The 27,376-nt window shown below is 40.4% G+C and overlaps 1 protein-coding gene across 3 annotated transcripts in view; it reads left to right on the top strand.

The window, feature by feature from the left end:
- The window catches only part of LOC105492540 (NCK associated protein 5), an 891,224-nt gene that overhangs the window by 686,231 nt on the left and 177,617 nt on the right, over positions 1-27,376 (top strand). For all 3 annotated transcript variants that reach the window (XR_011610241.1, XM_071073805.1, XM_071073806.1), the window contains exons 9-10: positions 5,097-5,135; positions 13,968-14,087. Coding sequence is in view for 2 of the 3 variants with exons in the window: in XM_071073805.1 (XP_070929906.1) it covers positions 5,097-5,135; positions 13,968-14,087 (159 nt within the window). In the remaining variant the exon portion in view is untranslated. The remainder of the gene's footprint in view (positions 1-5,096; positions 5,136-13,967; positions 14,088-27,376) is intronic.

Here is a 27,376-nt window from a genome sequence, read left to right as displayed (position 1 = left end):
TCAGGAGTGCAAGACTAGCCTAGCCAGCATAGTGAAACCTTGTGTCCCTGAAAACACAAAACATTAGCTAGGCATGGTGGCAGGAGCCTGTAGACCCAGCTACTTAGGAGACTGAAGCAGGAGAATCGCTTGAACTCAGGAGGTAAAGGTTGCAATAAGCTGAGATTGTGCCACTGCCCTCCAGCCTGGGTGACAGAGCAAGACTCTGTCTCAAAAAAAAAAAAAAAAAAAAAGCAAGGTCTTGATAGACAGAAATGGAAGACGATCCTACTTGTCACCTTCATATGTTCAAAATACTCATTTCTTGGAAATTACAGATGATCTACTCCTTGTTTGCCCCAGATTCTATCACCTTGGAGGCAGTCCCTGCATTTCTTCTCACATTATTTCTGCAGGACCCAGCAGATTCCTGCCCCACACTAGGTGCCTAATGCATATTTGTTGAATGACTAAATGAATGAATGGAGAGTATCAGCAGGAAATTAATTTCCAAATTAGTGTTTCCCTAAATCTCACATACATATGTAGACTAATTTCTTCAGTTATCTCTTCAGAGATGAGCACTCATTTATTATGCACTAACCCAAATGATAATCCAAGGATTAATCAGCTGAAAAAAATAGTAGACCCACTTCAAATACTCTGATTTGAATTAGAAGAAGAGAACTTCATGGGCTTTGGATTAGGAAGACTAGGGTTCACTGTTCCCCCTTTTCCAATGTTGTACGGGGCTGTGTATTTACCTCTTCGAGCTTCTTTCTTGTTTGTATCTTACAGGATTGTTTTACAAAGTAAATGAATAATACAGATGCTTATTGACTTACATTTATACATGTATATTATGTGGACACACACACAAACACACACACATATACATACCCCTCATGCCCTTACAAATAAAATCCCTTATTCTTAAAGCATTTTTTCTTAACTGCTTACCTGAACATGGATTATATTTTCCAAAGTTCGACTGGCCTGATTCACATTTAGGGGTGACTGCTTTATATCAAGTCCTGCCCTAGATGGTTTCACTGATTATGTCTATCATCTCATGCCTTTTTCACAACTTTAGAGGTAGGCAGCTCCCCTATTTTATGGATGAGAAAAGTCAGGTTTCTCTCCCATCCCCTGTGCATGTCAGTGTGTGAAGTTAACATAGGCACTGTTTTAACCCAAGTCCATGTTCTCCATGCTTTCTCCTAGCTGCCTCAGTACAATCAACCAAGCTCAGAAGCATAGAACACCTCTCCAAAGCACATTTTCAAAAACACATGCTTTTCCTGATTAGATTTTTCAGTTACTTTGTTGACACGACAGTGGCTTTGCATGGTGAAATAGCTCATGAAAGTATGAAAGCAAGCCCACTAGCCAGGAGAGGACTGTCAAAGCATAGAGCCATTGGAGATCCTCACTCCCCACACCCACAAACCCGTAGCTTCTCCACCCTCCACCCCAGCCCTTGGCTGAGAATTCTCTCTGTGAATAAACTTCTTGGTGTGGCTTCTTATTCAGCTTCAAGGACTGTTTTGCAATAAAATAATAGACAACTTCACAGCCCCAGCTTTTCCTCCCTCTGCGCGCCCACTTCCAGGAGAGTGCATGGAGGAATCACGAGCCCTGGAAGTTTTTCAGGGAAGAAGAGCAAAGTTTTGTGTGAGTAGAAGATCAGCCATGTGTTAGAGGAGCCAGATTGTCTGAGAGAATTCTTACTGAGAAGGAAATACGAGATGTACTCAGGCGCTCTCCTTGTCATTCCTGTCTCACCTGCAGCCCTGCTCCATCTCCTAGGAGCAAAGGGGAGCGGCCTCCACGGACAGCCTAAGGGAGGCTGTACTACAAGCTAGTGGCTTAAGGACTGCCAGCTTTGCTTTTCACAAGCTAGTGGCTTAAGGACTGCCAGCTTTGCTTTTCCAGTGTGCTTCAAGTCCCTTGCAGCCTAGCCCAGCTGCTGCCCTTTCTCTGGAGAGGAAAGCTGGCAGATGACATTGGAAGTGATTTGTTCTCACTAGCTGGGCCTATAGGTGTGTGATTATTTGCAACCCAAATGCTTAGGGCATAATGCTAGGTTGAGAGCAGGGGCGCATTCCAGGCATTATCTTTTCAACCTAGTAGAGGTTGCAGGCACAAGCTCCAAGCAACTGTCCTATTGATGCATCGGGGAAGTTAGCTGTTAAAAGCGATAACAAAACCTCGGACACTGTCATTATAGACAGTATGGAGGAAAGCATCTGTATCATCTGCCTGCTCTTTTTCGAAGAACCGGCGAGTCCTTCTGGGTAACATAACCTCGTGTCAGTAGGTAAAGAAATAAGGCATTCATGTATCTTTGTTCAGTTTTCAAGTGGAGCAAACAATTTTCCCAAGTACATGCCAGAAGGAACTGTGTTAGATATAGAGTCTCTAAGCCTATAGGGCAACTGCTTGGATTGCGAGATATAACGTATTTCCTCCTGTGGGCTGTTAGAGTTAGGATATTAGTCTGTGTCTCCTGATAAATCCTGGATAGAGCTATTTTATGTGACCACTGTTACCAGAATGGTTTCAGCGAGAGACCGGTTGGGAGAAAGAAAAGAAAATATTGATATTGGGCAGTTTTATGAGAATGTAAATCAAATCCAAAGTTTGAGATCCAAAAGAAGTAAATTATTTATGGCATGATTTAACTTTGGTACCTTGTTCCTGATTCAACTTGCATGAATAGTTCAATTCTTCTGTTTTGTTTTGTTTTGCTTTGTTTTATTTGCCAGCAATAAAATAGATGATATGTAGTTTGACTTTGAATTCTTAGTTACTTATGAATTGGAATGAATGCTGGAAAACTGACGTTCACTATTATGCTATTGGTCAATTTGCTTGGGTTGGATAACATTTATCACTGTTGTGGTCACAAACAAATAAAGTGATAAAGGAACATGGGATCTCAGTTAATGAAAGTATAGTTTACTTTGGTCTATGGTAGTTCCGTAAGTTGTGCTTCACTGAAAAAAAATCAAAAATACCTAAGAATACGTTTTCTTTAAAATCATCGTTTCAATGAACAGCCTTTCTTTTTACTTAATGTCTGCAATGTAACTTTGAAAAGACTTTTTCTGATGGGAAAAAAAATCCTTCTTGTGCATATAATTTAACGAATCAATTACAGATAATCTGATTTTAGTCATTTCCTGCTAGTGGTGTGATTGCTTTCTAACCAAAAGTTGACGACAGCCTGTGTTTTAATTTTCGATGAGACTTACTGGTAGCCAGCTGTCATGAAGGATGTACTATTTGTCAATATTGAGCCAAAAAACAATTAAGCTCCATGAAAACATTCTTACCATAATCTGTTCCCCTACACTAGATAGAGAAAGAAGCACAAATAGTTGAGCATCACCAAAAATAAATGTGTTACCAAGAGAGAAATAACACGAAAGTGTCCCTCAGTCTCCAGTTGAATGTAAGAATTACCATGATGATTAGATGTTTGTCACACTGTGTTATAATTGTATTTTTGCCAACTTGCTGCCAGGTGTGAGTCTTTGAAGTCAAGGATCATGGCCCAATCAGCTAGCTTTGCAAGTAGATACTCAGAAAATTTATATTGGATAAGTGAAGGAAGAAACGAATGAAACAGAGTGCCTTATATCTAGGATATTTAAGTATTTGGATTTAGTCTTTCATGCTGTCAATTTCAGTTATCACATCAAATGTTTACAGTTTATGTATTAGCTGAAACGTACCACCCACTTCACCTGTCCACCTTAATTTTATCAACGGTAACCATGTAGCTACATAGCTTCAAGGTAATAGCGAAGTTTAGTAGGTGATTCTATGCAAAGTATTTTGAAATATGCAGATGAAAAAGAAATCTTAGCACAAATACATACAGTAATAATGAATGGTTACCTGGAGAAAATGCCAGATACTTGAAACACCAGGAACATGTTACTGGTTTTACCTGTGGTCCTTAGCTGGAATTGTGTTATATGCCCGCTCCTAAACCAGTCACTGGAATTGCTAATATTGGCTTCGATTAATCAAGATTCACTGCCTTGGGCTGAGGAGGGATTTAGGTTCTTCTGCTGTCCAAAGCTGCCTGATACTTGAAGAAAATGAGGTCCCCGAAAATATTACTAAGAATTATGTTTGGTTGTTTACTGGAAGAAACTCAAAATAACAGTGACTACCTTATTTCCCTCACATCAATGTTCAATAGACAGTACAGCTCCATAGCATCCTCAGGACCAAGCTTGTCCTTTTCTCTGTCCAAATATCCTTAATATGTGACTGTTTTTGTCAGGGTAACTGCTGAAGTTCCAGCCATTGCTGTACTTCCATTCCTAGTCAGGAAGATGATGAAGGGTGAGCCCCCTTCTTCTTTGAGACTTCCTGTAAGCCCAAGAAAATAGTCTGCTTACGTCTTATTGGCCAGAATTTTGTCACATGGTAACATTTCACTACAGGAGTAGCTGGGAAATGCAGTTGAATGTGCCCAGCCCCAGAGGATTGGGTTTGTTACTCAGGAAAAAGGAAAAAAATGGATGTTGCAGTAAACAACTACTAGATTTTATTACAGGTAGCAACAAGAAGAGGGTGACATAAGCGAAAACATTGAAGATGAAAGCAGGACATAGAGGAAACAACGAGTTGTCCCTATTGTTGACCATTCAACCTATCTCTATTGCAAGTAATATGAAGCAGTGAAATAGACAGCAAAGGATTAGGAAGGAGAGGCAAGGGACATTGTAAATCAGTGAAGTGTAGAAACTGTGTGCAGATAATTAGGACTGTGTTTGGCACTATATCATTTTTTAGCCTTCTTGGAGTATATGAAAGGATATCATTTTTCCAGATATGGAAATGTGAAAGTCAAGGTATGAATGATCTTTTAAGTGTAACCATCTTAATTAGCAACAAGGTCATCTTTGGAGAAAGCAAAATATTACCTAGAAGGATAGGCTTATTATGAAAAGAATCAGATCTCTGGATGTAGAGGAAAGAGGCAAATAAGGAGCTAATTAGCTCCAATAAGCTGCGAGAAACGTAATGGTAAATTAGAGTCAGTACCTATAAAGTCTCATTATTATAAATGACAACTTTTTCTTTATTTTTTAAAGGTAGCCAACCAAGTTGTTCAAGCTCTGCTTACTCAAAAGGTAGGTCACTTTCTGGCTTTGTTCTTTTCAAGGCACTTATGTGACTATATTGGAACTCATGTTGTTAAGCTAGGAAATTGTGATTGATAGATGCAATACTTGTGTATTTATTCGCTTAGTGAAAATCTTGTGTGTTTTAGATAGCTTACGAAGTATCATCAGTGACCAGTAGAATTTGTATAAAAAATCCAAACTCTCGGTAAAATAATAGAAAGCCTTTTGAAGATGATTTTCATGTACCCAGATGAGTAGCAAACCCATCATTTTTATTTAGTAAATACAAACTTTCAGTAAGTTGGTGTATTCTCCCAATTCCTATAAAATGAGTATCTTCTTTTGGACAGCATTAACGCAAGTCTAAAATTCAGCAAGAGATCTTTGAAGTTAGGGAAGTCATTTAATTTCCCTGAGCCCTAGTTCCTCTTCTATAATGTGGGAATAACAGTTCCCACCTCCTGGGACTGCTGTGGCGACCCTACCAAAAGAAGCAGGTGGAACAGTTACTGCAGTAGTTTGTGGTACATATAAAATAATGGTAACCACTGTACCTGAAATTTCCATACCTATGTGTTTGCTGCCTTGCCATTCTTCCTTCAGACAATATCAGATCACATTATCTAGGCACAGACAGTAAATGCAGGTCAATTTTGCCCAAATTTGGCTGTTTCAGTGAATTTTATAGAATGTTTTCCATCTCTGGCCATGATGCTTCTGAGAAGCTAAATTTTAGTTCCCTCAGATTTTGTTTACTTTGATTTCTGTCTGTGAAATAGAGACTTCTCCCAAAGAAACTTTTAGATCCTACAGCGTATATTCAGGATGATGTGACAAATGGCAGCAAAATAATTTATGCCATTTTGTTTTTTTAATTGAAAATAATTGTATTAGGGGTTGACTGCTTCTCATGGAGATATTTAAGTATTCTTTAAAATTTATATGAAACAGGCATTGTGAAACTTTTGCTAGACTTTCTTGCCTACTATTTCTGTCAAAATGTCATGGTTCCTTCTAAAAATAATTTTAACTGCTTCCAGTTTTACACTAACATGCCTAAATAAAGAGATTTGAGTACCACTTACGTAGAGTTAAAATTAGGCTCCATTGTGAGCAACAGAGATCCATAATGAGGTGGCTTAACTAAGCTAAAATGTTAGTTCTTTCTCACGTACAAACCGACAGGTAGACAGAACTGGGATGGTAGCTCTGCTCCATAAAGTCCACGGGGTCCCTAGCTTCCATCTCTGTATTTCATGGAATGTGGCCCCATTTTCAAGGTCACTTCATGGTCCAAAAGGACTATGCTAGCTCCGGTCATCACATCCACACATTCTAGCCATCAGGAAGGGAAAAAAAAAGCTGAGGAATATGAAGAAGATAAAGGGCATACAGCAGCTGTCTTTTAAAGGACACTTCCAAAAGCTTTCATACGTTACTTACATACATCTCCTTGAACAGACCTTACTCACACAGCCACACCTAACAAACCCGGCAAAGAACTCTTTGTTCTGGGTGTGTGCCCGGCTGAAATTACTTTGGAAGAAGGTGAGAAATAGATATTGGAGGACAAATTGTAATTGCTGCCGCAACATTTTCGAATGCTTTTTCTTTTTCTAAGGCTTTAATTTCTCCATTGTTTGTCTCCTGCTTGAAACTCTATGATGACTTAGTTACAAACCTAAGGAATGGGGGAGTACTATTGCAGCCCTGTGTACAACTGTTGAAAGACTTCTCATGCCTGCTTTCGTTAATGGCGCCTCAGGAAAGAGACAAGGAAGCCGTCTGGTACGATAAAAAGAAAAAGGGGCCCTTCAGGTCAGCTACAAAAAAAAAAAAAAATACCTACACAAATCCAAGTAATAACTAGTAAACAGATAAATCTACCTTGCTGCAGTTAAGCAGTGTGACACAGAAAGACGTGCTACTGTGAGGTAGCATACCTCAGGGACACTATGAGGCAGAAAGAGATGCTGGGGGCTTTGGAGATTCCAAAAGAATCATGTTCTGCAGAAATGTGTGCCTCCAGATTTTATGGGAACTGTAAAATTGCTGCAAAAAGACTAAAATTTCTTTTTAATTAAGAGCGCAATATAAAATATACAATGCACTCCAAATGCAGATGAGAAAACTAATTCCAAAAAGGAATGTAGGTCGCAAAGATGAAACAGAAAAAAATCTTGAGTGATTTATCCAAGTCACCAGAAGATCCTTGAGGTGAAATAATAGGCATTACTGTGCAGTTTTAGAATATGTTATTAGTTATGACACAAAGGCAAATCTGCTGTGGCTTCAGCTCTTCACTGGGCAGCCAGAAATACATTTTTCATGGCATATCATGAATTGGCCCAGACAAGCATCCTGAAGTAACAGAGTCTATTGATACTGATAGAAAAAAAAATTATTTCCATTAACTTATCAGTTTCTGTTCAGTGTACCTAGTCAAGTAATTCAGTTTATCTCAAAAACCTGTAGATTCCCTTAAGCGAATGGACTGTATCCCTTTAGAACAATAATGCAAAAGTGATCATATTAAACCGAACTTTCTTCCTTTGATGCGTCCAAATCATGGGTCCAAGTCCAGAAGTGTGAGTGAAATTAATACTTCAGGTTAAACTCATATTGTTATCTGAAATGTTTTTTATCTTCATTAAGTCAATTACACTTGGAGAAAATGTAACTCGCCTAGGTTCTTCAGTGTTTGGAGTTTGTTTTTTGTTTGTTTGTTTTTGTTTTTGCCACTAAGCAAAACACAGAAGAAAGGCATTTTCTCTGCAATTATTTCCATTCATATCAACAGTCTCAGGCTTATCTGCATGTTCTTTGGAGGAACCACATATTTCGATGGTGTGTTTTCTTCACTGACATGGAATAAAGCTGGGTATGGTAGAATCCAGCCATTCAGGCAGACCCAGAAAACAATTTTATAGCTTGTAGCTGAGAAAACTCCAAATTCCTGCCTATTTCCCTTGTAAAGGTGCAATTGAACCATCTGTGTCCACTTCTCCAGCAGTGGTCTGTGTGGTATCAGGCGGCTGCTGATATTTAGCAGGCATTTACAAGCCTTCAGACTCCACGTGCAGCACTTTTTTTTATATATACTTTAAGTTCTAGGGTACATGTGCACAACGTGCATGTTTGTTACGTATGTATACATGTGCCATGATGGTGTGCTGCTCCTATTAACTCGTCATTTACATTAGGTATATCTCCTAATGCTATCCCTCCCCCTAGTTCAACCATTGTGGAAAACAGTGTAGCGATTCCTCAAGGATCTAGAACTAGAAATACCATTTGACCCAGCAATCCCACTACTGGGGATATACCCAAAGGATTATAAGTCATGCTGCTATAAAGACACATGCACACATATATTTATTGCGGCACTATTCACAATAGCAAAGACTTGGAACCAACCCAAATGTCCATCAGTGACAGACTGGATTAAGAAAATGTGGCACATACACACCATGGAATACTATGCAGCCATGAAAAAGGATGACTTCGTGTCCTTTGTAGGGACATGGATGCAGCTGGAAACCATCATTCTCAGCAAACTATCACAAGGACAGAAAACCAAAAACGTGTAGCACTTTAAATGCACCAAGTCATTTTGATCTCAAGGCAGCCCAGTGAGGTAGGACTAAAAAAAATAGTTTGCTCATAGTTTCAACTGCTGGGCAGTGGCAAAGCCCCTGCTTTAATTATGGCTGTTGCACTGTAAACCCCACGCTCTGACCCACTCCTTCATTCTTCCTCCACAATCCCATTCAGTCACTTGTTTTTCTCCACCGTAGTTCAGTAGGACAGAGAGAGATGCCATGAAAATCAACAGATGGGTTGAAATCCAACCGTCAGTTATGATCACAGGGAATAAAATAAAAGGCAGGGTAGCCGCAGGACTTTTTAAAACTTCTGGAAGTATTGCTGATCTTCTGTAGCAGGAAGAGCATTTAGAGTTTGGTATCTGTGGAGTGAAACCGACTCTGTATATTTGGGGTCAGGCTTTCTCAAAATCAATCTTATTTTTAACTCCCCAATTCCCCAATTTCTAGGAGCCTTGGTGAGTATTTAATCCTGAGATCGTCAATGAGCTTTGGTAATGGGCTCTACTGGCTATTGTTATATGAACTGTTTAGCCATTGCCCTTATTAAAAGTGCTTTAATCTGAAGGCTTTTAGGGTAGAGATTTGCAGTATGTATTTTGTCACAGGACTCACTACTTCCTGTGCTGTATCCCAGTTCAGTCAGACTTTTATGTCACCTGTCTTGCCTTTTAGGCATTCGATGTTGAAGCCCTGAGTCTGTCTGAGATGTGACCAGCCTTTTCCAGAAGTGGGTTTTCATTTTACAAAAGCCTTAGCATTTGGGGCAGAGAGGGATATATCATTGAAAGCCACCAAGAAGGGGTGTGACAAAAGAGGCTGGTGGTTTTAGTAGCCATTAGGCTTCAGGGAGGGAACAAAGTGGCACTCGAAAAGCCATCCCATGAAGCTAATGAGAGATACAGTCTTTTGAACAAAAGCCCAGTTTTGTGCAGTGCCTTGGATTACAGATGAGGAAACTGAGACCTGCTCAGAAGCAATCACTTCTTCAAGGTCCTGTGGACAATGAGGACTAGAGCCCAGGTCCACTAAGCCCCAATTCCGTGTATTCCCAAGATAGACACTGCCTCTGAAATAGGTATACCACTGTCATGTCATTTTTACATGATAAAATCAGATTTAAATCATTTTCAATGACACTCCAGTGATCATGTTAGTATATGTCCTGCTTCTAAGCAATCAGCATTTTTAAAAATGTACTTTGGCCTAGAGCTGGTCAGGATTTTACTTTTCAGTACGTGAAGTAACTGTACTCCTATAGGTACTGTATAGCAGTGAGTCCAGAATCATCTTTAGCCCAAGCACAGGGGGAATTTATCAGGATTACAGGGTGTGGATCCTCCAGGGAAATTATGGTTTGGGATCATTAAGATGCAGAGATGCCCGTTAGACCAGTGTATCACATTGCTCAGCTGTAACCTTTTAAGTCTCTATTTCCAATTGATAGTGACATGAATAGTGCAAGGAAAATGGGTCTGAGTATTTTCTTGAACCCAAACACCACTGTACTTTTTTTTTTTTCGTGATGTGAAATATAGTCAAATCTTTGGCATTATTCCTCCATGATAAATATTTATGTTGTGTCCCCATTTTCTTATCTGAAGATACAACCTTATATTTTCAGTGAGGTTCTTTCTTTTCTTGAGACCTGATACCTGCCAGGAAGTCATAGAAAAAAAAGAAGGGTTGTGAGAGAGGGTACATGGTACAGCCTCTCCCTTGAGCCGCGATCCCAGACCCTGGCACTTACCCAGAGGAGAGTTCTTTCGTTTCTAAAGCCTTCCTTGGGGAGGCTGTTCTAGGTCTTGCCTCTGAACTGACAGGGTCAGAGTCGCGGCTCTTGCATCCAGCCTAAATGTATCATGCAGTCATGCATTCCTTTCTGTCACGGTGTTCCTGCTGGGAGCACAGAGGAAGCTAAGACAGCCAGCTGCCCCCTCCACCCAGGTACTATAATAGTGGTCAGCGAAACAGTTGTTTCTCTATGTATAACCATTCTGGTTGTGTTTATGCGTGTGTACATGGGCACACGAGTGTATTTGTTTACAGTTTATTGGGAAGGCAACTGTCTGGCATCAGTTACTGGTGATCCACAGCTTGTCTGAAGAAAATAAGAGTATTAAAAACAATGCAAGCGATTCTTTTCTATCTCCAGATTTTCAGACCAGCTCATTTCTGTTTGTCGATGGCCATCAGGTCAGTGTCACATCCCTAAAGCCTCTGTCTTCCCCGCTGCTGTGTGCTGAGCTGGATGTGCCAACAGTGATGAACAGAGAGTTCCCAGGGTCGATAAATTGTGTTCCCACTAATGAACTTTGCTATACCTTAAGTGATAGTAATGGCCTTTGAAATTTGGGCAGTTGTATAATGACTCTCTATAAAGTACATTGATTTTTTTTCTTTCATTCTTTCTTTTTATTTCATTTTTACCCATCTGAAGAACTCTTTCAAGGTCTTCTCAGTTTTGCTGCTAAAAATCGTGGTTACTGTTTTCTTCAGGTCCCCTTTTACTTGCATATCCACACTGTACGCTTCCGTTTCCATATCTCTACATTGCAAATGAGGGTGATTGTGTTTTCCCATCCAATAGGTACTATTACTATTTATCTGCCTCAAAGTCAAGTTTTATTAATTACTTAATTAGTGGTACTAAAAACAATTAGTGTTTGGGAGCAGAGAGTGTTACATACATGTTAAGAACAAAAATTGTGAGACACAGAGGTTGAATTCTAAATAAAGAAAGCAAGTTTCACCAGTCGTAGTGGCTCATGCCTATAATCCCAGCACTTTGGGAGGCCAAGGTGGGCAGATCACGAGGTCAGGAGTTCAAGACCAGCCTGGCCAATGTGGTGAAACCCTGTCTCTACTAAAAATACAAAAATTAGCTGGGTGTAGTAGCACATGCCTGTAGTCCCTCCTACTCAGGAGGCTGAGGCAGAAGAATCGCCCAAACCAGGGAAGCAGGGGTTGCAGTGGGCTAAGATTGCGGCACTGCCCTCCAGCCTGTACAACAAGAGTGAAACTCTGTCTCAAAATAAAATAAATAAAAATAAAGTAAGTTTCATCTTTTTTTTTTTTTTTTTTTGAGACTGGGTTTTTTTGAGACTTTGTTGCCCAAGCATTCAGCTGGGCGATCTCGGCTCACTGCAATCTTTCCCTCCCGGGTTCAAGTGATTCTTGTGCATCAGCCTCCCGAGTAGCTGGGACTACAGGCGTGCACACTTGGCTAATTTTTATATTTTTAGTGAAGATGGAGTTTTGCCATGCTGGCCAGGCTAAAGTTTCACCTTTTAATTTGATTAGTGAGTGGGTCCCCACAATGGCCTCTGCCAAATGGCGTGTGTGCTCGGGAGTATGAAATGTGCACTCTTGATCCTGCCCTGCTGGATCTTGCACTCTTGCATGTCATTCTGAACATGTCATTTCTTTTCTCTGCTCTCCATTTGTGGGCACTGATCAGTTGAAAACACCCTATACATAAGCTTTACCCATTTAACTAAAAAAGGCCAGGAGAGTTGAAACTGCAGTGGGCTATACCTTGGCCTGTTTCTTTGACACCTTTAAATAGGATAAATACTACTGTATAAGATGATGCATGCTCATGAAGCCTCAGAGGCGGCTTTACTAGCGAGCTCTAACTTCACCATTAGATTAATATAAGCTTATGGCAGGCCCAGGTACCTCTGTGACTCCTATTTAGGCCCTAGACATCAGAACTGTGACCTGGGCTCTCCCTTGCTTACAGAGCCTTAAGTCCAATAGCTACCTGCCCACATCAGAATACATAAGTCTTTGAAATAGAAGTGTTGAGAAATGCTCTGTATCACACCGATCACTAGAGAATAGAATTTGCAATCATCATCCCGTTTGGCAAGATAATTGCGAGCACTTATTAAGCTCCTACTATATGTGGCATCGTGCTAGGTGATGGAATGAAAACAATGTAAGAGCAATATGCTGGTGTGGTTATTTCAGTATCTTCTTGTGCTCGCCTGGTGAAAAACGCGTCGTGTAATTGACAAGTCTAGAGCACAAACGATAAAATGAATACTGAGTAATATATGATAACCGTCACAAAGGAGGCATTGAGGTCTGATGGGAGTTCAGAAAATGGAGCAGGTATTGAGGGATGCCAGGTAAAAGGTCAGAAAGGTGACAAAGTTTGAACTGGACTTCAGTCAAAGAGCCAAATGTGAACCGAAAGAAGAAGGTGGATAAGAAGGAAAAGTGGTAGTGGAAGGAAAAGAGAAGAAGGTAGAAGGAATGCGTAGAGCTTTAGAGAACCACATGCCAGACCTTTGTTCTCTGCTTGGTGAGAACAGAAGACTTTTTTTTTTTTTTTTTAACATCAGGAAGTAGTGAAAGATAGCTTGAAATGCAGAAAAGGGTCAGCTTTTGAAGAGCATTGAATTTGGGTTTTATTCTACTGGGTCTGCCTTGAATTCCATCAAAAAGGGCATAGATATTTAAGTACCACAAGTTCCTTTATTGCAGTCAGTTTGGAAGGCACTTCTTGTACATCACCTTCCTCCATGAGCTGGGGAAAAGGTCTCTGTGGTCTTTGAACTATTCAAAAGAGCTGCTCCAAACACATGCCAGAATGGGCTAAGTAGTGTGCGTCTCCCCCAGCACTGAGACCAGAAAGCCCCAGAAGATATGGAAATCCACGAGTTCAGAGGATGGGCAAGTTGCAAGTGGCCTTTTAAAAGCCTTCTCTTCCGTGTTATTTCTCTTCCGCTAAATGCATCACTGACTCTATTAGCCCCAGTGCCGAGAATTTCAACTTGTTTTCACAAATGACAACAAAAAACTCCATCAGAAATGATAGTTTCTTTAGCTCATCAAATCTCTATTCACTGCAGAAACGTCGTTGTCCTTGTGGCTTGTGATCTATGATTGCTTTTGTAAAGACAATGAAAAGGCAAAATATATAGGTGGAAACTTAAATTGACTTTATATCGCTAAGATTTACTGTCTTCAAAAATAGCATGCTAGATTAATGCATTTCTGATTTCAAGGTGCTTTGTTTTAAAGAAAACTGGTCTTTGCACATAATAATTCTATCAGACCAATGGTCTGTGGAAGAAAACGTTGTATGTGATTTACTTCTGGGGGCTTTGAAGAATGAAAATACTGTTTTTTACTAATGATCTGAGATATATAAAACATGGTTATAATATGCAAAGACATCTTTCAGTTATGGACTTTTTCTCCTTCGATGTGTTTGTTGTAGGATCTAAGAGAGGAATGTGTGAAGTTGAAAACAAGAGTGTTTGATTTGGAACAGCAGAATCGAACACTAAGCATCCTATTCCACCAGCGAGTCAGACCCACTTCTGATCTGCTCCTCCAGGTATGTGTTTATCTGGAAAACAATCTTTGCTACTGAAATGCTATTGAAAGGAAGTTACTTAAGTTGGGAAGTTAGCAACATCTTCATGAGCAAGGCATATTGCATCCCCGTTCTTTCCTCTCTCAAGATATGTCATTAAATTTGAATGTGTCTTAAGTTCTTGACTTTCTAAAGCTACAGGCAGATAAGGAAATGCACTAACAAATAATAAACAGGCAAAAGAGACAATCAGAAAATGTCCTGTAGTAAACTAAATGGAACCATAGAAAGAAGTTAGGAAATAATTGATTGTTTTAGGAACCAGCATTAGTAATCTTGCATATGTGATAAGCAAGGAAGAATTTTATGTAATGCCAAAGCACATTTTTTTAAATTTCAAACTCTTTATAATCAGAAATACATGTGGGGGTTGTTTTTCTTTCATATCTCTCTACGCGGAGTTCCTTCTTATAACAGAACGCCTCCTGTTTCTATCTCAGTATTTTTACAGGTTGTCTTTTTCTAAGTGCTCTCACTGAACTATTTTTTTTTACTTGCCTTCATAACATGGAAAGCTGTGGAAAGTCAAGCCATTTGAATCGATTTGAAGCTGGTCCTGACAAAGCACTAGAGAATATGTGCCCCTGCAGGGAAAACACATGAATGGGGAGAGGGGTCTGCAGGGCTGGCCTTTGCTGTTTCCGATGTTTGTGATCCTATTAATGTGTATATTTGCTCAAACAAGCTCCCATGAGCTTTGCCCCAAGCCCGTCTGAGGCCAAGCTGTCAAAGGCTGCATCGAGGTTTCACAGGGGCAGTGTGCAACATACAAAGGGCAGCCCACCACTGCATGGTCTAATTGGCTGAGAGGAAGGTCATTCTCCAGCCTCTGGTCATCTGGACAATACTGTCCAGCATTATAACCACTAGCCATGTAGGGCTATTTAAATTTTAATTTTAAAAATTTAAATTAAATTAAAATTAAGTTCCTGTGTCCAACGAGCCACACTTCTAGTCATCAAAAGCCACATGTGGCCAGGGGACTACCTTAGCGAACCGCGCACGTGGAGAACATTTCCCTCATTGTGGAAAGCTCTGCTGGACGGTATTTTTCCAAATGATCCAGATTGTGTTGCTAATTTACTCTGAATTTTGGCATAAAAACCTTAGGACTCCTCAGAGAAATAATGGGAAATTGTAATTCATTTCAGAGAAAGAAAGATGTTTGGTAAGCTGAACATCAAAATGTAATTTGCCCCCCAAATTAAAGTAAAACAGCTCTCTGAATTATAAAATAAATCTCATCTCCTAAATTAATTTCCTCTCTGCCTTACATGTTTGAACATAATTCATAATTTATGACTCAAAAATTGTGTGGGGCGGGAGGGAAGTCATCTATCTCTATTCTGTTTTCTGTTCCTGACCACCATAAATATTTGTCATAGGGGATCTTGCATTTATAAAAAGCTGTGTTTCTTTCATAATCTCATCATCAAGATTCAATATTAGAACTACTTTTTTTTTTTTTTTTTTGAGATGGAGTCTTGCTCTGTCTCCCAGGCTGGGGGGAGTGCGGTGGCGCGATCTTGGCTCACTGCAAACTCCGCTCCTGGGTTCACGCCATTCTCCTGCCTTAGCCTCCTGAGTAGCTGGGACTACAGGCACCTGCCACCATGCCCGGCTGATTTTTTTTTTTTTTTTGTATTTTTAGTAGAGAAGGGGTTTCACCATGTTAGCCAGGATAGTGTCCATCACCTGACCTTGTGATTCACCCATCTCAGCCTCCCAAAGTGCTGGGATTACATGCATGAGTCACTGCACCCGGCCCTCTAGAATTACTTTTAAAAACTGTTGCATGTTCCTGATTTTTTTCTGTTCTGCATGTTGTAACTTGAGGCTTTTCTGAAGTAGTGTTTAAGACTCTGCCGTCCCTGTTTATGAATTGTGATCATTTATTTGCACGGTAAACACACGTGCTATGGATATATAAGCATTTTCATTGGCTGTCACAAATTTCTTAAATTCATACCCAAAGATCAGGGGATGATATATATGCTAACAATAAAAATGAGTGTTTATTCATTTGGTGTTTTCAGCCAACACACTTCATATTTCTCCCAAATAGTACTGCCTTCCAGGAGCCATTCTAATTTAAATATTTATAAAAGATGGACTGTTAATAATTCTGTGAAGAATAATGATATAAAGTGTGATACCTGCCCTCTTAACATCTTGGAGCTCATAATCCAAGACAGAGGACATGACTGGCTTTTCAGATGGTGTGTTAATTATTTCACTCATGGCTTTTCATTTTCTGTTAGTACTTTATGGTTCAATTGATAAACAAAATATATACAATGGAGCTAAAATACAATCATTCCAAACTTGCTTTACACCTATGGATACTCAGTCATTATGTGTTGAGTGGAATAATGAACAATAATAATTCGTTGTTCTGGAGAGTTATTTCACATAAACCTAAGAGAGGTCTATGCTCCCACCTCTTCTTTTGAAGCTTTCCTGTCTTACATGAATGTCAAGGCACTATGCAGTCATGTGTTTCAGCCCAGTATGTCTGAGGATGTGGTGGGTGGGGGCAGCAAATCCACCAGTGTGCCCCTGGTCCCAAATATTATAGACCCTATAGCTGCTGCCCATGGTCTGTGGATTCATTATAGCAGATTTCTAAGTAGTTTTTAGCACTTCTTAGAAGGCTGCATTAGTTATTATTTGTTGAATACAGCCTAATGATTCTCTACATTCCAAAGTTGCTACCTGAAGAGAAATACAGAAAGAAGAGTTAGGAACTCATTGTGATTTAGGTAGACAAATTATAAATAGTATAAAGGAAAATAACATATAAGAAACAGACAATTCTTTGTCCCTTAAAAATACAGAATAAGAGGTTACATGGATATCATTTAGCAAATTCTTATGTGGGAGAAACGGAAAGGAAGCGCTCTGGGGATTAGTTGACAGATTCTGGTAAACTTACCAAGGGAGCCAGGTCCCTGAGGGAAATAAGAAAGGCCTAAGCTGAAATTAAAATCTTAAGAATGACAACAAACTTCTCTTTGATTTTGGTTTCTAGAATGATATCTCTGGGACTATGAGTGGCAATAAATCAGATTAAGAAGACCCCCCCTCCATAGTAAAATCAACATTGGAAGTAAATTTCAAGGAATTGAGATGGCAGGATAGCAAACAAAATCCAAAAGTAATGTTCTTACAGAGACTGGAATCTCTTAACTAAGCTCATTTGAAGCTGCTTGTCCAGATTCACTGATGCTCACCATTCTCCCTTTTAAATCACACTGAACAATACCCTCAACTTAATGAATGTTGGCAACTGGTAAAGAGCTCTCTACCATGTGCACTTATTTCTCTTACCAGTGGAGCTGAATGCTTGCCAAGAATGAGTTATTTTTGTTACTCAGTAGGTCTACTAAAGTAGTATTTGTGATCAAATTAAATATAGGTGTCTATAAAAATAAATTGTGGGAGACCAGAAATTGTGTTAAATGTGGAACAGTTCTGCTGCAAACTGCTCCAGTGGTTTTAAGTTCATGTACCATTGTTTAGGAAAACAAAAGTTAGGAATCATAGGCAATGTATAAAGTGTGTGTTGCCAAATTTTTTAAAAAAGATAATGGAAGATTTCAACAAAAAGATCTCTAAGCAAAGAAGCAGCCTTGGCCATACCGAAAACGTCATATACCAAATGTATAGTAGTGCTTACCATGTGTCAGACTCTATTCTACAACCTTTACAGCACTCACCAATTTCATCTGTATCACAGTCCCGTGGGTAGGACCTATCATTGCACCTGTTTTACAAATGGGAATACTTTGGCATAGACAGGCTAAGTCCTGTAGCAGGTATTTGACAGACCAAGGATTTAAACCTGAAAATCCGGTGAAATTAAGTGCCCCCTTTCACCTCCAATTGGTGCTCCCTCTGCGTGGAACATGAATGAGTAAGAGGACAAATTTTCTGATTCCCTGCTGTAGGTGACATTTGAATTAACTGGTCCACCTGGGATTGAGTCAGATCAGAGGGCTTCGGGAGTACAATCCCAATAAGGAGCCTGACATCTTTACACATTTCTGAAATGTGGCATCTAAGATTTTCCCCTCCCTATGTGTTCTTTTACTTGTTTTGGATGCCTGTGTAATCATTATTCTGACAGGACATTATTCTCGTAGTTTTAGCCTAAGACAATGTTTTCTTTTCTTTTTCATCTGATATTTCAAAAAGTCCTACTACTGATATCCTTAGGCCAAGTTAGGAAGAAAAGAATTGTATAGGGTAGATTATTCACGTCAACAGTGGAGGATCTGACAGCTTAGAACCAAGGTGCAAAAATTTGCTGTTACTTCTTAGAATGCGAACTTTTTGCTTTTGCTAGCGTTTTATACTATTATTTCCAATAAGATGAGAGGGCTTTTACATTCTACTTGTTCCTCTTTTCTTTTTCTCTCTCTTAATTTTCAGTGTAAATCTATCCATGAGTCTGATCTGGCAAGACACTGCACACTTTGCTCTCCACCTGTCCACAAGCCAAGCATCCCACTGGGAAATCCAGCCAAGGGCCACCCCAGCAAGGTGCCAGCCAGGGCCTTGGCAGTCCTCAGTGAACTTTCCCCATACTGGAGTTCATGTAGTATCGGTGGTCTATGCCACAGTTAAGGGTCTTGTGTGGAATTGTAGAATCCTAGCCTCCATAAGTGGGGGTCATCCAGTGCAACCCACGTAATTAGAGATTTCTTGATAACTTTTAATTTTAAGTCAGCAGCAATCTCTTTGAGGATAAGAGCTTTTACTTTTTACCCCTTTACATATACTATCCCTCTTTATAATACGTATTCAGTGCATTACATATACTATCCCTCTTTATAATACGTATTCAGTGCATTACATATACTATCCCTGTTTATAATACGTATTCAGTGCATTACATATACTATCCCTGTTTATAATACATATTCAGTGCATTACGTATACTATCCCTGTTTATAATACGTATTCAGTGCATACTTGTTGATGGCTTTGCACTTAATTGCATACATTTTTTTCTAAAACTCAGTGTGTTGGGGAGGAGATTCCAACTCTGATAAGATTCTAATCTTCATGGCGGGAAGACCATGCCGCCTTCTGTCCACTTGTGTATATTTTTGTATCAAAGCCCTAGGTGCCCGATTTATATTTTTCCAATTTTTTTTTTGTGAGAATCAGAGATTTGTAGACATTTTCACTCTTTGCCACCTTAGGACTTGTCATTGTGTAATGAACACAGCTATACAGCACTACCTGGAACTGAACAATCACATAAACAACCAACACAGAAGTATCTTCTCTAGGATATTTGGTCATTTGGAGAACTTAGAAAATGTTAGCCACATTATACACTTTTTTTTTTTTTTAATTTTTTTGACAGAGTCTCACTCTGTCACCCAGCCTTCAGTGAAGTGGTGCAATCTCTGTTCACTGCAAGCTCTGCCTCCCGGGTTCACACCATTCTCCTGCCTCAGCCTCCTGAGTAGCTAGGATTACAGGTGTCCGCCACCACACCCGGCTAATTTTTCATATTTTTAGTAGAGACGGAGTTTCACCATGTTAGCCAGGATCGTCTCGATCTCCTGACCTTTTGATCTGCCAGTCTCGGCCTCCCAAAGTGCTAGGGTAACAGTCATGAGCCATTTTCCCCGTCTTTTATACACTTTTAGATGTATATATTTTGCTTTTTCAAAACATCTGCCTTTGGCGTGCTTTTTGTGATGCAAGCTTTTCATTCTGATCAATTGTGGCCTCTCTTGAGACACAAACTAAGAAGGAGCTGGGAGAAGAGGCAAGAACATCCACACAAGTTTGAAGCATCTACCTGGCTTCCCACGCTGTTCATCTTAGGAGTTTCTGGAATGGATGAACTCTGCCCCTTGGCTGTTTGTGTGGACCAGCCATGGAGGCGCCTCCAGCCCTGCCCTACAAACCCGATATCTAATTTAGAAAGACCCACAGGGTGACAGGAGGAGCAGCCAGTGATGCTTCAGGGATGCTGAGTAACGCCAGGGCTCAGATGGCAGAGTATCCACTGGTGGTGAGCCTGTCATCCTGCATGGTTACAGGACATTGGTGGTTTCATTATGGGCACCGGCCAGACATGAAAACATATGGAGAATGTGCAGCAGGGATTCTGTCTCATGCACTAAGCACTGGAAAGGATATTAACCTGTCAGACCTGCAGAAAGTGGCCCCTTTGAGAGGTAAGGGATGCTTTGAAAAATCACACAGTTCCTGCAGGGCAGGGCTTTTGATGATGAGATGTAACACGTGAGGTTGGTTTGGGATCAAGTAAAGAGCTATACAAAAGATGAGAAAGAATCATCAGGGTTATGGCAAGATGTGATTTTTCCCTCTTCATAATATGCCCAAGACCCTCTATAGACTTGCTTCACACTTCAACAGCCTCATTTTTCTTTTTTTCCTGACACAAATTCTTTACTTCAGCCAAGCAGAAATACTTTCACTCCACAGAGCGTGACATAGGTTTTCCTTCAACTGTTCCACTTTGTATGTCATTTTTCTGTTCAAAATGCTACTCTACCCCTGCCCACCCCACCCCTGCCACTCCTCTTCATTCGATTACCAAATTGGGAGCACCCAAAGTAATGTCAGTGCTGAGGAGTCCATGCGAAATGCATTTGCTCAAGAGCCTGTGGTCTACAAGTAAGCCTGAAAGTGAAATGATGTGCTGAAAGGCATGTGGGAAGCTATAGCAGCCGGGCAGAGACAGGCGTGGGGCAAGTGGAATCCTAGCTCTGCTTGCAGAGGGCCCTGGGGAAGGCCCAGCAGAGGAAGCCATGCCTCCATGTGACTCTCGGTGGACAAGAGAAAGTATAAATGCCATCCGGAAAGAACACGCTGTGCAAAGGCATGAGAAATTCTCTTCCTCACAATCTGGTTTCTAAATTCATATGCTTTGGAGGTACTCCTGGAATAAGATCACAGCTCCCCGCCCCACTCAGTCTCCTACTCACACCTTGCTCACTAAGTCCTGGTGGTGTTGATATATTACTTTGTAAGTATGCTACAATTCTTTTTGCATACCTTTGCTCTTCATTCCCAAAGCAATTGAGGGGCGTATTTTTTTGTTGTTGTTCACAAGACCGAGAGCTTACTAGTCCGTGTGTCATGACTAAATGCTGTGTTCCCGTTAGCTTACATTCAGCATTATCATGGAAGGTGCGTGTGGTCTGTTATAAGGAAATCAAGGTATGATTCCTACTCTTTTCTTGCTTGATTTGGCCTTTATTTTCTTAGGGACAAAAACCTTGTTTTGACCTTTGAGTCCTCCCAGCACACAACTTGAATAGACGTGAGCCTCAATAAATGCTGAGTGAACTAAGGATTATGTGAAACCAGGCAAATGGAAATGCTTGTAAAAGAGGTACAGGGAGGTGGTTTCACAAATGAAATAGCTCCAAGGGAGGGAAGAGGAGAAGGGAACGAGAGCAGTTCTTAGGGTGCTGGGTATTTAAGGTGATAAAGGCAGGCTTTGAAACATTATGTTTAGATGGGTCAAGACAATTAGGGGAAATTATCTCTCCTTTTAAATGAGTTTCAGGTGTTTTATTGTTGTTTGTTATGTTTTCTCTCTTCCTGTGACCGGTGAGACTGCAGACATGGGTTCTATCTTGGAATTGTTGGCTCCAGAAGCTGTGGAGATTGTATTACATGAATGTGCCTTTGGTCAGAGGGACCGATGTTTCCATATTGTTTCATGGGTTTTTATCTCTCCATTCCACTCCCTCTTAAATGTTAAGTAACTTAATGGAAGGCACCTAACTTTCTAGTCTTCATATCCTCCTAAAATTAGATATATGTATTAATTGTATTAATATGTATTAATTGCTTTCAAGAGCGCATGGCTGACTTCTCATCATAAGTGTCAATCTATATTACTATGTGGTTGGCTCTACATAAACCATCCTCTCACCAAAACAATGAAAACTCTCATGCTCTGAGATCAGATGCCTTAAGGGGCTAAACCAGGTGAAGGAAGCAGGAAAGGAAGTTGTGTGCACTGCGGCCAGCCCCAGCCAGTTTGGCCCCATGGAAATGCTAGTTAGGTGTCGCCATAGCTTTGAAAATTTTAAGAAGCTAGAAATGCAGACTTTTGCATGTAGTCTCTCAATTTTTAAATGTTGGCTAACACCTAGTTCAACTATTTCATGACACTGACGAAACCCAATAAGGCAACTGTGCACCAGGATTGGCCTGCAACCTGCTTTTCTTTCTCTGCCCTGAAAATGATGGCTTTTTAATTTAAAATGTGGTGCATGTACTCAGAATACCTGGGCACTATGCTGCACAATCATATTCATGGGACAGCCAGAATATATTGCTTTATTCATTATTTCAACAAAAATTCATTGAGCACTATGTCCTCAGTAGTGTACTGGCTCCTGAGGACACAGAGATAGTTTAGACACGGTTTCAGACTTAAAAAGATCATCATTTAATAAAGAGACAGATAATGTAAACAAACAGTTTTACAGTAGAGTAGTAAATGCAACAGAAACATTTACCATCCAAGGTTCTCAGAGGAAAAAGTGACAAACACTATTCTGGGTGTCAGGAAGCCTTCTAGGGTATGGTCACAGCTAACCTTGACTTTGAGGAATAAATAGGAGTTTGTTAGGGTAACAGTTTCCAAAAAGCAATTTGTGAACTAAGTTCAGGACTAATACTGGGATTTGTATTTATATTGAACCCAGGTCCTGGATTTAATGATAGCTGTAAGATTATAAAATTGTCTTACCCTGATTCAGCCTTGTTTGGCCTTCCCAACCTCTTGCAACAATATCAGATTAACTCACCCAGCTCTGCAGGAAAACAAGAACCTCCAGGAGTGGTTGAAATTTCTGTCACTGTGACCTTCAACAACACTTCTTTCTAGCTTTTTAACTGAAGAAGAATCTAGTTAAACTGAATTGAGAAGCCTAATGGAAAAGTGAAGAGCCCTCAGTGTCTAAAGTTTGTTTTAAGGATTTCAACATTGAATAGAGGTTCAAACCCTGAATATAAATCAACATTATATTGCAACAGACTAAGTGATTGAAGTGTAAATTCAGGAAATGCACCTTGTAGCATGAAACATTCAGGCGATGTATATTTTTATCATATTTCAAACACAGAAAACCTGATTATCCTGAATTTAGTAAATTTCATGCAGTAAATGTTTATCATGGTAACCTAAAAACTCCCCTAGTAAAAATTGTTATTAAGCACTACATTTTCGTTCTGAGTTTTGGATAAATAGAAGGATTTTGAAATGCAAGCGATAGGAAGTACTGAGAAGGGAATGGTGATGTTTACCTGGGGATTTCATTATGCAGATTACAGCATTCATTTCTTGGCACTGGAAATCGTGGACTGTCCATTGCTATCAGCAGATGTCACACTAGGGACATCTTATTCCCGGCACGAAAAGATTAAGTAACCTAAACTCTGACATGAAAGACCAGTGTTTCCAGAAATGAAAAGCAATTTTGGCTTTGTTCTGTCACCTGTCTTACCACGAGGGTGCACTGGTCTAAGAGCAGCCCTGAAACACTCAGGAACAGCTTTCCAGAGTTGGCCAGTGATTTGCAATCTGCCGCAGCTCTTCGGGAGACTGGGGAACAAGTCTTTAACCTGTCAGCTGCAGGCAGGAAGAATATCTTTGAAGTCCTGAATCTTGGCTGCATGGGTCAAGGAAGGGAGGGGAAGGGAGGAGAGGGTAGATACCAAGGAAGCAAACAGATGCATACGGGATCTCTTAGCAAAGCCAGAACAGGCTGAGCCTTCTTGGGAAGAGAACTGCAGGAAGGCCACTGAAGCCCCGTGCTGCCTGGGATGGCCAGACCCTAGAGGCAAGTGGGGTTAACGTTCATTTGTGCCTGGCCTGCTGCAGCTGCTCAGAAATACACTGAGACTGGGCTCACAGTAGCCCCCAGTGTGATCGGGGGATGAAGATAAAGATTCTCAGGGCAAGATAGTCTCATATCCTAATGCCACTGGTTTATAACTTAAAACTGGCTACACTAGAACAGTTGAGCCAGATTCAAAGGCCAAAAGACATGCCCCACTTCCATCTACTACGTCATATACAGGCACACACAAGCCCAGGTCAAGTTTTCAAAAATCCTAATAGAAATCTCCAGACAGGTGAGATGATAGTGCACCTTTGTGAAACTGGGAGACCCAGGAAATGTTGCCAAGTCTCCTGTTCATAAAGCCATCTTCATGCAATTGCTTTCTAGCAAACTTTTCTGCCTTTAAAGCAGTTTGTATGTCTTACCTGGGTCAGTTTCTGTCAATCACTGTCAGCCTAATGTCTCAAAATCAAGAAGTGAAAAAAAAATGCTTGACTTTTCTGAAAAATTTGAAAGGCCGTTCATCTGCAAGGAGGCTCACTGGAATGAGGGGCATTGCCCTGTATGTCACAGACCCCGATAGGAAGCCGATGCCACTGTGACTCACTGGTGACCTGAGAACAGCCACACAAATATGTCGTCACTGCCTCCAACCATACTCTGTGGTTGATCAGTCTCACAAGTACCTCACAAGTGGGAAAGCAGAAGGATCAGCAGAGTCCCTGTAAAATAACATGATTAAAAGGAGCATGAGATTCTTTGCAAGAGTGTCTCATTAGGAGAGGTAGTCCCCGCAGTTCTATCAGCTTAACACGTGCTGTACTAAGGTAGCAAAGTGTTTCTGTGAAACTGGGTTGGCTGAAGGCCGGTGTGGTCAAATCTGGAGTTTCCCAAACAGATACCTTGTAGTTACATTGATAAAGCTTTGTGATTGTTCCATACATTTTTAGCAAGCAGAGGGCATCTCACTGCATCTTTACAATAGGCCCAGGGTATTAGTGCTGTTTTACAAATAGGGAGATGAACCCCTAGAGGCTGCGGCTTCTTCTTAGCCAGGGTTCTTCTCCAGTCCAAAGCTTCCTGCTTTAAATTTACCCACTGCCCACTTAGGCCCTCATTTCCAAATGTCACGTCATGACTTTTCCTAGGCCTGCATAAGGAAAGTATATTGCAGTGACATTCAGCGAATCGGCCAATTAAAAGACATTTAATGGTCTGTTTGGACTTGGCAATGTGCTACACTTTGGAAAAATCAAATTCAATACATTTGGGTGGTGTCCACATAATCTGAGTTATAGATAACACTGTTGTGGGCATAATAGATATTTCCCTGAATAAGGACATGGATCTAATAACCTAGTAACATGATCAAATCGCTTGCCCTAGAAACATGTTTATGCCAATGAGTAATATAATCATATATTATTATATCTCAACTTTCAAGATCATATAATCTACCCCCCTCCCTGGTTATTGGACACTCAGATTGATACTTGCCTTTTGCAAGGTCGCACAGTCTGTTTAGAGGAGAATAGTGACTCGATTCCAGGAGTCCTGATTCTCAGCATTGTACCCCTTCTACTATGCTGTGGGGGTAACAAATTTGAAATTTACCTGAATTAAGGAATAGAAAGAGCTTGGCATGAGAGATGTGCCTTCAGTCTAACGAGCAGCTTTGGGAAATGATTCAGATGGAGTGGACTGACTAAATCATCGAGCTGCAAGGAGGCATGTTGGGTGGACCAGAGAGGCAGGAGAGAAATTAAAAGCTACTAAGATCCAAGCAGGCTGAGATTCACATACCCTCTCCAGCACACGTCGGCTAGGTGACCTTGGGCCACTCTTGAAATGTCTAGGACCTTAATGTTAGAAGCTAACAAATGCAGAAGTTCTTTGCTTTCTCATCTTGTGAGATTTGTGACCTGCATCTGTGTGGCAGGGGATTGGGGAGGTGCAACAAATGATCTATTTGCTCAGCACTGATTTCTGAGAAACTGTGGTCTGAGCGAATGAGATATTGGCCCGAAAATATACTGTATGAAATCAGTTTCTCTTTTCTATTATTGACTTGTTGTTGGATTTTCCTGGGAATTTGTATTTCTTGGGATTCTCTAGGGATATTTAGCCCTAAGTAGAACCTTATGGGCTTTTAGCCCAGTGACTCGGAGTGAATGTTTCAGCAAGAATAGTGTCTGAGATAGGCAGGAGTTGGAAATGCCCTGGATTAAGCTATCTATGTAATCTTGTGGTTAACTTTCAAAAAGAGGGGGAGCCATGGCTGGATCACAGAATCCTTTGAGTATCTGAGCAAGACAGTAGGTTTTCTCCCTATATACAGAGAGAAATTAGCTTGTAACTTCAAGATATTCAGGGCCCCTGGGAAGCCTGTCTATTAGTTAAGAAATTAATCCCTCAATTACCAAATTAATTCTGAATTAAAATTTAATCCACGATGATCATCTGCATCATAACTGCCCTTTTACCCTTTATTCATTCACATTGCATTGGACACTTTCTATTTCATATTGTTTCTTTGCTTCAGGCCTGTTTTTAAATCTTTACCAAGTATGACAGATCCTGAATACCCATCTTTGTAAATTCAAAGTACAAATCTCCTTTAAAAAAACAGTTGTTTTTAGCTTTTTCTGTTCACTTTTTAAGTTTTATTTTATTGTATCTTCTGGGGACAAGGTCTCACTATGTTGCCCGGGCTGGAGTGCAGTGACTATTCAAAAGTGTAATGATACCACACCACAGACTCAAACTCCCAGGCTCAAGTGACCCTTCTGCCTCAGCCTCCTGAGTAGCTGGGACTGCAGACATGCACACCACGCACAGCAGGCTTTTCCTTTTGATGATTGCTTTTCCCTCCCAAATAGCTAACAAGTGAATGGAAAAGGATAAGAATCATGTCTTCGAAATCATATTGTATAACAGATATATTTATGTTGTGAAGAAATCAGAATTTCAAAATAGAACACATCATACACTTTTGGACATGAGATGCATACAGATGTGTTCCAATAAGCCTTGCTCATATTTCATTGTTACATTTGACATTGTTCAAGACAGGCATTGAAATCCTTGAATTAACGTAAAGATCTCATAATGATATGAGTGCAAAAAGCCGTTATCATTAATGTTGCAGCAGAATTCGCCATAAAAACGAGAAAAGCTGAAATGAGAGAGGTAATCTGCAGGCTGATGCCTCGGATGGAAAATTGTCTTCTCACTACAATGTTATGTCCATTTCTAAAAGGAAAAAAAAGTAACTCGCTGACTTAATTCTATATCAGGATAGGACATGTGAGATGTTCCTGGGTGCCCTTTGTGCATCTGGGTGGATTACCACAATTGATTGTTCACTGAGCTGTAAGACTGTTCATTTCAGTA

Source organism: Macaca nemestrina, chromosome 11 (assembly GCF_043159975.1).
Source record: "Macaca nemestrina isolate mMacNem1 chromosome 11, mMacNem.hap1, whole genome shotgun sequence".
Classification (NCBI taxonomy): Eukaryota; Metazoa; Chordata; class Mammalia; order Primates; family Cercopithecidae; genus Macaca; species Macaca nemestrina.
Note: the sequence above shows the minus strand (reverse complement) of the source record. Positions and strands in the feature narration are given on the sequence as shown.